This window comes from Triturus cristatus, chromosome 12, assembly GCF_964204655.1.
Source record: "Triturus cristatus chromosome 12, aTriCri1.1, whole genome shotgun sequence".
Classification (NCBI taxonomy): domain Eukaryota; kingdom Metazoa; phylum Chordata; class Amphibia; order Caudata; family Salamandridae; genus Triturus; species Triturus cristatus.
This window is the reverse complement of record NC_140595.1, coordinates 841,623,633-841,635,011: the sequence shown is the minus strand read 5'-3', so window position 1 is coordinate 841,635,011 and position 11,379 is coordinate 841,623,633. Positions and strand designations below refer to the sequence as shown.

The following is an 11,379-nucleotide window of genomic DNA, read 5'->3' as shown; positions in this document are numbered from 1 at the left end:
CTTACGTTAGGTTGTAAGCTCTAGAGCTCAGCAGCGCAGCGGGAAGGCTCTGCTTCCCATTGGACAGCCTCAAGGCCATGTGTTCTACAGAAGAAGAAGAACAAGACAGGATGGTGTGTGCCAGACCCAAACAGTGTCAGGGAAGGCTTTGATGCTCTCAGACTCTGAGGGCGGAGCTTACAACAATCCTAGAATGGCTAAGGATGGGCGTGTTGTAGGGCACAGCAGAGCGACAGAAACATGCCACCTTTCACCGTCCAGCCCTCGAGATGATAATAGAGCAGCTGAGGATGAAATTATGAGATTCAGTCCAGGGTTCTAAAGGAGCACATTATTTATTTTACAATGTAAACTCTTTCCAAAGATCCAGTTTCAAGGCATGGTCATGGTCGTGCAGCGGTCAAAATATAAATGTCAATATTTTCAGTTAAACAACAGAACATTAAGGGCTGAACATCATCAAAGATTGCAATGTTACACAAGGTGTCAACGGTCAACAAGTGATAAACATGATGGAGTAAGAACAAACGATAGACATGATGGAGTAAGAACAACCAATAGACATGATAGAGTAAGAAGAAATGACAGACATGATGGAATAAGAACAAATGATCGACGTGATGGAATAAGAACAAATGACAGACATGATGGAATAAGAACAAATGACAGACATGATGGAATAAGAACAAATGTTAGGCACGATGGTGTAAGAACAACCAATAGACATGATAGAGTAAGAAGAAATGACAGACATGATGGAATAAGAACAAATGATCGACGTGATGGAATAAGAACAAATGACAGACATGATGGAATAAGATCACAGAGGAAGAAGTACACACAGCAGTTTGGCAGACACCACCAGAAGGCCAGACTATCTGAGAAGCTAAAAGCCACCCAAGAGAGCAGACTCAAAGGGGCAGAGATTGAGGAAATTCTTACTTGTTCATGCCAAAGGGAGACAAAGTGAAATATCCTGAAAGGTGTGTAACGAAGACATCCACGGACAAGAACCATCAATGAAAGTAAACCAGAGTTGTATAGAAAAGTGCAAGTGTGCCTGCAAGTGGAAGACGGTACTTTTTAACTCAAGGTCCATGAGCAGGGTAGCCTAGTACCCAGCAACATACAAGAAGACCAGGCATTCCAGGATAATTTGTATACACTAATCAGACACGGCACAGCTTCAACTCTGGTGGATAATTCCTAGAAAAGGCTTTCCTTCAGGTGAGAGGGTCAGACGAAGAGCTTCATTTTAGGGGAGTTGAGGCTAAATCTACCGATGGAAAGGGTAGGGGTTTATATCGGGTCATGGCTCGACCAGGCAGTCTCAGCATGTTTCACATGGGTTGCGAAGGAAAGCCCCACTCAGCTGCTGGAGGGTGCCTTTGGGCTACTGCTGGCCCAGACGAGACATCCTGTACCTTACGAGCCATAGCAGACTTCCAGTCAAAGGCTGAATCATTGGGAAGGATGTCTCAGAGAGCTCTCTGCACACCTCGGGGCAGGACCCTCCACACTGGTCATGCCTGCACACTAGGAACTGCTGGGAGAGAGGCTGCTTCTTCACTTCGTCCTTCACTTGCACCTTAACGAGGAGGGTTTAGAGGACTATAGCAAGGGCACCGTCAAGGAATTGGCCAACGCCCCAGGCTGAGCGGATGTAGCATAAAGACAGAATGATTCTGTGGTTCATGAAAGTGCTGCACAATGACCTCGGCTGAAGACCTAGAGCCCGGGAGGGCAACCATTACGTTCTGTAGTGTTGAACACTCCTCTTAGTTCCCTCTCCGCTTCCGCAGTGTGAGAAGGGGAGTCTAGAGAGGACAATTCATAAATTTTAAACAACTTTATTGGAAAAGCCCGCAGCACTCTAAGAGACTGATGCAACTTCAGAAGGTGCAGTGGTAGGTGTCCCTCCGGATGCTGAAACATGCAAACATGTTCAAGAGGCGACTTGTGGCATCAGCGCCACCACACTGCATCCAGGGTCTGCTACAATCATTTCAGTGCTGGGAGTTCAAGGGAGGGGAGTCAGTCCTTCACACCTCCTCCCTGGGGGAAGCCAGGCCTTCAGCTGTTGGCTCCAGGTCCATTCATCCAAGTTTCCACACCCTCTACCTCTGAAAGCCAAGCCTTGTCACCTCGAAAGGGGATTATCTGTATGGGCAGATCTTGGCCTGCTGCGAGTCGTGGGCGGCTCTGGGGGCAGTGATGAGACAAAAGGCCATACGAAGCACTGGCAATAGGCTGACTTGTGACGTGTCCGGCTCCTCGCCTGTTGCCATTCGGAAGTGACTATGGGAAATTCCCTGGACTTCCCCATTAGGCTGTCCACTTCTGTCAAGAGTGGGCATTGGCAGATTTACATGAGCCTTTAAAAAAATATTAATATTTTTAGCCATTCATTGGCGGCCTTGAGATTGCAGGTGAGAGGGGCACAATTCAATGGTATAGGTAAAAAGGCTCTGTTGGATGAAATGGTGCACCTTCTTAAAGGATGCTTGAACAGGGTCTGACATCATTCTGCCAGAAGATACCTCTAAAACACAGAATATTAAGAAAAACGTATTAAGCCTATTTATAGGTTATGCAGAAGTTTGGGCTAAAGATGAGGGCACAGAATATAACATCAGTTTCTCCATTTGCCCAGTGCAATTATTTCACAAAATAAACTTAACCCAAAGGGTGCACCCTCGCTTGACCTAAAACTTCCAGCCTTTGGTCCTAACGCGAGAGAGGGTTAAAGGAGGCACTTCTAAAAAACAGGCCACTGGCTCCAGTGACCTCAACATCCATCTTCAAATTGACGACACCCGGAATAAATAAAAAACAGAAAGGTGATGGGTGGAATGCTTGCACAAGTCTCAGCCACCGGTTATTGCTTGGGCCATGCTCTGGTCTATCGTTAGAGCCGAGGCAGTGAACAAGAACACCAGTCTCAAGCATGACAGGATGCCGTTGGCCGAGACCAGCGGCACCAGCGACCAACTTCACCCACCTTCAAAATGGCGGCTCAATTAGGGCAAAGGCCAGTGGTGCCAAACCGGTCCGCCTTTAAAATGTCGCCACACGCCTAGATCCGAGGCCAGTATGCGTCGAATCCCAAACATCCTTAAAAGTTGAGATACTCAGCAGAAAGCAATAAGAACTGGGAATCGGGGTGTAACCACGGGTTTGTAGAGGTAGCACAGGAATACTGAAGGGGCTAGTAATACACAATAGATCAGGAGCACCTAGTGTGAGACATCAACCATCCAACCAGGGTGCCACTCTTCAGGTGGAAGTGACCTACACCCAGTGTCCTCTGGGCAGTAAAAGCAAAGAGAAGCACACGCATCAGTCCTGGGGTTCGCAATGAGCCAGGGTTTAGAAACGCTAGTCCCAGGTTCAGAGTGGCCAAGCTGGCTACGGGCTAGGAGGCTGCCTTGACCTAACCATGAAAGACTCCATGGCCCTTCTCTAGTTGCAGCTTCGTGCAGCTGGTTTGAACATTTCTGCCATGGCGGGTGTTGGTTTCCAGCCCATGCCAGACATGTTCATCTCATAATAGCATTGAAAAGGCAAATGCTACTTACCAGTATGCATCTGTTCTTGGCATGTGGAGCTGCAGATCTACACACTGTGCATAGATCACCATCTGGTGTTGGGCCCGGATGTTTGCAGTTGTTTTTCCTCTTGGAAAGTCTTTGGAAGTCACAAGGTATGTGACTCCTCCTTTGGATCGTATTGCGCATGGGCTTCGGCTCCATCCCCAGATTGTTTTTCGAAGCAGGGAAATGATGGAGCGTAGTAATAAGCAGTGAAGATGCCCATGTGTGCTGTATCTAAATAAGATAAACTGGAACAGATGAAGGTAGCCGGGGAGGCGGGTGGGTGTGTGTAGATCTGCAGCTCTACATGCCAAGAACAGATGCATACTGGTAAGTAGCATTTGCCGTTCGAGGCATATGAGCTGCAGCTTACACACTGTGTATAGATTATATAGCAGTACTCGCCGCTAGCGACGACCGCCAGTATCTGTTGCAGTGGTTTGAAACAATGTTTTGAGTACAGCCTGGCCCACACTAGCTTGTTGCTTAGTTTGCACATCTACACAATAGTGTTGAGTGAAAGTGTGCGGTGTAGACCATGTAGCTGCTCTGCAGATATCATCTAAGGGAATGTTTCCTAAAAATGCCATGGAAGCCCCTATTTTATGTGTAGAGTGGGCTTTAGGGGGAACAGTGAGCATACGTTTTGCTTTGTGGTAGGAAATCTGTATGCATTTGACAATCCACCTAGCTATCCCAGATTTGGAGATTGGGTTGCCTTTGTGTGGTGGTGAGAAAGATACGAACCGGTGTTTGGTCTTACGAAAGGGTTGTGTTCTCTCGATGTAGTAGAGTAAGGCTCGTTTGACATCTAGTGTGTGGAGAGCTCTTTCTGCAATGGTCTGTGGCTGCGAGAAGAATACGGGCAGTTCTACAGATTGGTTCAGATGAAAAGGAGGAATTACTTTAGGGAGGAATTTTGGATTAGTGCGGAGAACAGCTTTGTTATGGTGCATTTGGAGAAAGGGTTCTTGAATGGTGAGTGCTTGTATCTCACTGACCCTTCTGAGGGAAGTAATGGCTACAAGAAAAGCAGTTTTCCATGTTAGGAATTGAAGTTCACATTTGTGTAGAGGTTCAAAGAGAGGCCCCATTAGTCTGGTGAGAATGATGTCTAGGTTCCACGCAGGTGAGGGTGGCACTCTGGGGGGGAATTATCCTTTTGAGGCCTTCCATGAAGGCTTTTATGGCAGGTACTCTAAATAGTGATAGATGTTGTCTGTTTTGTAGATAGGCGGCTATGGCCGCCAGGTGCAGTCTAATAGACGTGTAGGCTAGGTTGCATCTTTGTAGGTGTAGTAAATAACCTATGATGTGTTGAATGGACACATCTAGTGGATTGAAGTTATTGTTGTGACAATAGACCACAAAACGTTTCCACTTGGCTGCGTAGCAAGCTCTAGTGGTAGGTCGCCTAGCTTCTCTAATGACGTTCATACAGTCAGGGGGAAGATTTAGATAACCGAATTCTAGGATTTCAGGAGCCAGATCGCAAGGTTGAGCTGAGCTGGGTCCGGGTGCCTGATCTCTCCATGGTTCTGGGTTAAGAGGCGTGGAGAGAGGTGCAACTTTTGGTGCGGTACTACAGATAGTTCCAGCAGTGTGGTGTACCACGGTTGTCTGGCCCAAGTTGGAGCTACTAGGATGAGAGTGAGGGAGTGTTGTTGTAGTTTGCGCACCACTAGTGGAATGAGTGGGAGAGGCGGAAAAGCGTACGCAAATCTGCCTGTCCAGTTCATCCATATCGCATTGCCTTTGGACAATGGGTGTGGGTATCTGGCGGCGAAGCTTGGGTATTTGGTGTTTTCGTGGGTGGCGAAGAGGTCTATCTGTGGATGCCCCCACATTTGAAAGTACGGGTGAAGAACTTGTGGATGGAGTTCCCACTCGTCGATCTGTTGTGTTTGTCTGCTCAGCAGATCGGCCATAGTGTTTTGGACTCCTGGAACATGTTGGGCTAGGAGAAAGATTTTTTGGGGTATGGCCCATCTCCATATGCTCTGTGCTAGCTGAGAGAGCTGCGGAGAGTGTGTGCCACCTTGTTTTTGTATATAGTACATGGCTGTCATGCTGTCTGGGCGGACTAAGACTGCCTTGCCTGAGACATGTGTTTGAAAAGCTTTTAGGGCTAAGAATATGGCTAGTAACTCCAGATGGTTGATGTGGAGTAACTTTTGTTGAGGTGTCCATTTGCCTTGCATGGTGAGATGTAATAGATGAGCTCCCCAGCTGGAGAGCGATGCGTCTGTTAGTACTATGTGGGGAACCGGTTCCAGGAACGGTCGCCCTTTGGAAAGGTTTTTGGTGGTCCACCACTGCAGAGAACGATGGGCACGACCGTCTACCAACACCAGATCTGTCAATTGACCCTGGGCCTGGTTCCATTGGCGCGCTAAGCACTCTTGGAGAGGACGCATCTGGAGTCTTGCATGAGGTACTATGAAGATGCAAGAGGCCATCATTCCTATAAGGTGCATGAACACTCGAGCTGGAAGGGAGTGTTCCCATTTACATTTGGCGCGTAGAGCCTGAATGCTTGCTATCCTGGCAGGACTGGGAAAGGCTAGCACTTTTGAGGTGTCTATGGTGGCACTGAGGTATTGTTTTACGTGGGACGGTTGCAGATGGGCCTGGGAATGGTTTACTGTGAAGCCAAGTTGGTGAAGTAGTTGGATAGTGACGTGAGTGTGTTGTACACACTGGTTGTATGAGTTGGCTTTTATGAGCCAGTCGTCTAGGTATGGGAAGACGTGGATGTGTTGTCTTTGCCGGTGTGCTGCCACTATTGCTAGGCACTTGGTAAACACCCGTGGTGCTGTGGTGACTCCGAAGGGGAGTACTTTGAATTGATAGTGTTGACCGTCCACTACAAATCTGAGAAACCTCCTGTGAGCCTTGTGAACAGGAATGTGGAAATAGGCGTCCTTGAGGTCTGGGGTGGCAAGGAAGTCGTTTTGGGAGAGCAGGGGAAGTACCTGCTGGAGTGTGACCATGTGGAAATGGTCTGAGTGTATATAGTAATTTAGGGGTCTGAGGTCCAGGATGGGCCTTAGAGTGTTGTCCCTTTTTGGTATGAGAAAATATAGGGAGTAAACTCCCATATTTTGTTGGTGGGTAGGAACTAGTTCTATCGCACTCTTCTGTAGGAGGAAGATTACCTCCTGGTTTAGAAGTGACAAATGTTCCTGTGACATTGGGCGTTGTTTGGGTGGAATGTTTGGGGGGGTAGATGTTAGTTCGAGACAGTAGCCTGACCGAATTATTTGTGTTACCCATTTGTCTGAGGTGATAGTAGTCCAGACAGGAAGGAAATTGTTGAGTCTGACCCCGAGCGGAGTGGGATGGTCTGGGGGGAGTGGAGGGAAGTCATTGGGTAGGGGTGGAGGCAGAGCGGGAGGTGTTAGTCTTGCCTCTGCCTTTATTATTGTTGCCTCTGGAGCCGCCTCTTTGGTAACCCCTTGTGAAGGTGGATTGGGTAGGGGCTTTATAGGAAGTAGAAGCATTATCGGAGGAGTAGCCTCTGGAGGTGCTTCGAAAGGAAGAGCGGCGAAAGGAGCGTCTGGGAGGGCGCGACTGTAAGGCTCCCATAGACTTCGCCGTATCTGTGTCTTTTTTCATTTTTTCTAGTGCATCGTCAATGTTTGGGCCGAACAGATGTTCCTGGTCAAAGGGGTGGTTCAGGATGGAAGCCTGCACCTCGGGTTTGAAACCTGAAATTCGTAGCCAGGCATGCCTATGGAGGAGGACGCTGGTGTTAATTGCCCTAGAGGCGGTGTCAGCTACATCTAGGGCGCAGCGAATGGAGGTGTTGGTGATGGTTTTACCCTCCTGGATTAGCTTGTTGGCTCTATTTTTGTATTTGTTAGGGAGGTGCATTATGGCTTCCAGTTCATCATAATGTGCCTGGTCATATCTTGCCAAAAGCGCTTGTGTGTTTGCGATGCGCCATATGTTGGCAGCCTGGGATGCAGTGCGCTTGCCAGAGGCGTCCAGGAGTTTGGACTCCTTATCAGGTGGTGGTGCCTCGCCTGATGCCTGGGAGTTTGCACGCTTTCTTGCAGTGGACACTACTAGGGAGTCTAGTGGTGCTGGCCCTCTGATGTAGGTGGGGTCTGTAGGGGCGGCCTTATACTTCTTCTCGATGCGAGGGTTGATGACCCTGGCCCTGACCGGGTCTTTAAAGACCTCCGGCGCGTGCTTGATAACCCCATTAAGCAGGGGCAGGATGGAAGTGGCCCTGTGTGTTGTGTCGAAGGTATCTAGGAGGAAGTCCTCCTCCACGGGGTCTGTATGGAGATCAACTCCGTGGTAGTGTGCAGCTCTATGGAGTAGTTGGTTAAACCCCATTGTGTCTTCCGGAGGGGACGGTCTTGAAGGGTAAAGGTCGTCCTGCGGGACGTTAGGGATGTCTGGAATGTTATAGTCCCATGGGTCTGGGGAGCCTGTTGGAGTGGGGTCCCCTGTGGGTTGGTCATGGGGCTCGTCCCCTGTGTCATCGTAGACATCGTCATCATCCTCATCCGGAGAGGGTGTGGGGGAATGATGAGGTGGAGAAGGAGGAGGAGGAGGTAGAGGAGGAGGTGGAGGAGGGCGTGAAGGTATTCTCAAAGGGGAGGTAGCAAAGTCTTTCCTCTTTGGAGGTGGAGCTGGGGCAGGGTTGTCCAGCGGTCTCTTTTAGATGCTGAGCATCAAATGTCCAGTTTTAGGGTCTTTGACAAGTGTTTCTTGTAGTGGATCAGGCCGAAATAGTTCTTCAGTCGGCGTCGGAGCCGTAGGTTTTTTAGTCTTGGAGTCGGCATCGGTTCGTTGTTTTGAACTGAGCGGCTTCGAGATGGCTGGTTGTTTCCTCGGCTCCGAGATGACTTTCGGCTTCGAGGTGTGGGTTTCGATGGATTTGGGTTTTTTGCTCGGCTCTGGGGACGGTGTGGGTACCGAGGAGCTGGTGCTTGTCTTCGGCACCGAGTGCTTTGGTGTGGAGCTCGGCGCGGAGGAGGAGGCCATTTTCTTTTTCGGTGCCAGTGCGGAGGAGTGTTTCTTGGCACCAACGGCAGGCTGGCTCGAGCCCGAGCCGCCAGAAGGCTTGATAGGCTTTTTAACTGGGCCCGAAGGCGAGGAGTGGGAAGCAATGTCTTTGGTCGTGCCTAGGCCCGAGGGCGAAGGCGTGGCCAAAGCCTTTTTCGATGCCGTCGAGGGTGGAGGTAGATGTTAGTACTCACGCACCTCTGTGCCGGAGTGATGTCCTCGACATTTGAGTCTTCGGTTTCGTAGGCACTGACGAGGCCCTCTTCGGTGTGTTGTTCTTCTGGAACATCGATGCCTTCTCCGAAGATGTCGTCGGGGATCGCTGTCGACGAGTGTGCCATGGTTCTCCTCGCCCTTCGGTCTCGAATGGTCTTCTTGGACCGGAAGGATTTGCACGCCGGACAGTCTCGAGCCTCGTGTTCAGGGGAGAGGCAGAGGTTGCACACCTCATGGAGATCGGTGTGGGGAAATTTGGACCCACATCGAGGACACTTCTTGAATGGAGTCCTTTTCATCAGCCAGGACCGGAGCTTAGGTAGGCCCGAAGGCATTCGTCGACGACTGGAATCGTAGACTTCGAACGATGAGTCGTGTAGAGTGTGGAGATCGCGATCGAAACCAATACCGTGAAAAGGGGAGGATTGTGCGCCGAACAGAAGAACTGGAAACTGTTTGGAACCGAAGCGCGAAGAACACATCCGAGCCCGATGGCGGAAAAAAACAATCTGAGGATGGAGCCGAAGCCCATGCGCAATACGATCCATAGGAGGAGTCACATACCTCGTGACTTCCAAAGTCTTTCCAAGAGGAAAAACAACTGCAAATATCCGTCCCAACACCAGATGGCGATCTATGCACAGTGTGTAATCTGCAGTTCATATGCCTCGGACAGTAATTTGTAAATTAGCCCCAGATATCCAAATTGCTTAATAGCAAAAGTTTGTGTACCTTTTTCTTGCCCAATCATTCACTGACCAACAATCACATTTAGCACAAATATAAAATGTAGCGATGAAACATAAAAATAATATTGGACAATTATTCACTCAAAAAATATATACTCCAGTATGAGGAGGTTGACATTGATGCTGCACGTCTTTTGTAACGAATAACACAAAACCTTCACAAGTTGAGTAACTCTAGATGCACATCCACCAGGTTGTAGTGGAGTGTGCTCGAGAGAGTGCCCAGGTGTCTGAGAGAATGGCAAGGCTATATTCTTTCGAAGGCGCCTTAGGGTAAACACAGAATGCTGGGCTTCTGATACTGAAGGTGGAATACTACCTGAGGATGCACGGCGCATTTAGGCCATCTCCGTCCCATCCAAGTACACAGGGCGCATTACAGACACTTTCGAAAGGACTACTTCGAAGGATTCCAATGGCCACATTGGGCAATGGGAGGACAACATTAAGTGCAAGTAGAAAGGACACCGGGAGGGTCACATGTCGGCTTTGTGTGCGGTACATGCCCCACAGAGCAACATCACGCTTACAGCAATGATCATTAGAATGGACACATGTTCATGAACAAACAAGAGGGTGGAAGGGTTGTGAGGAGAGATGCATCATTCAGTAAGTCACCTCGGCGGAAAGGCTCCGGCGTTGGACTTCCCATCAATCTGGAAGCAAAGGCACAGGTGCAAAAACGTTGCCGTGGGTGTCCCACAGTCACTCCTATTGCTATCAGATCAGTATTTTCAGGACCCGCGGCCACTGTGAATTATAAAAGACAGTGAAACTGTGATAATAGAGGCAGCAACTCTAACTTGCAACCATGGAAGACGCGTACTGAAATGTGAGTGTAGAAACCCAGCTCTAAACCACCAGTGAGCTTAGAACCACAGCTCAATAACCATGAAAAGGGGTTTGATTGGGTCAAATAGAAGAGACGGCAGCCCCACCCTTCCGACCACCTAAACATCTTCAACATCTACCGGTAAAAACATGCTACAGATCACTCCAACACAGCACTGAACGTTTTGTTCAGCCAGCAGTGAAGGTAACATAGGCCTGTGAGGACCTCCCGTCTCCCAAGGTCCTTCCTGGAATGAAAGAAGTACAGGTTGATGTCAGTATGAAAAGCTAGGAGTTTGCGAGTTAGTATGCCTCAACTATCCTCTTTGTCCACCCACAAATGGAGGGCTGATCCCGCCTTTTTCAAAGGTTCAGTTCAGTGGTCGGCGATGCAATAAAGTCTCGGAGGCAATTCTTGAGCAATAGAAGTGGATCCATGGATTTCTGGGATGAAGGCAGGATTTAGAGCGTGCAATCCTTAGAGGTCCTTGCAGATGAGCTTACTCATGGAGAAAGGCCCTGCAATCCCGGGGGTGAAGGGCTAAGCCATCAGTGATGTTAACCGCTACACCTTTTGATCTCCGCTGATCGTCTATTCTAGTGTTATGAACTCCTTACGAACTGCAGGTTCTCGGTTATTAATCTAAGTGGAAGATGACCGAGACATGCTGCTATGGGGCAGAGCCCCGCTGCTGCCCGCTCTGTTCAAGGACCGGCTTAGGTCCACACCTCAGTGGGAATCATTCCTTCCTTGCTGTTGAAGGCCGGCAGCAAGTATTCTTCGCAAAGAAACTGCAGGGGAAACTCCACCAGGTGCCCTCGGATCCGCAGCAGATGCTCGCGAGCCATTTCTGGCCTCACGGTGGCCAGGTTTGAGACAGCGCCGTATTCCTTCAGAGCCCGGAGGGTCTGCATTGCATTGCTTGGAAGACATCGGAAAACCTGAACAAGAGAAAAGACATTGTTTG

The 11,379-nt window shown here is 49.2% G+C and overlaps 1 protein-coding gene across 6 annotated transcripts in view; it reads right to left on the bottom strand.

Annotated features, from left to right (window-relative positions):
• Positions 1-316: 316 nt before the first annotated feature.
• The window catches only part of PLD2 (phospholipase D2), a 495,902-nt gene continuing 484,839 nt past the window's right edge, over positions 317-11,379 (bottom strand). For all 6 annotated transcript variants that reach the window (XM_085638423.1, XM_085638422.1, XM_085638426.1 and 3 more), the window contains one exon: positions 317-11,353. In XM_085638423.1, the coding sequence (XP_085494549.1) occupies positions 11,129-11,353 (225 nt within the window). In that variant the 3' untranslated portion in view covers positions 317-11,128. The remainder of the gene's footprint in view (positions 11,354-11,379) is intronic.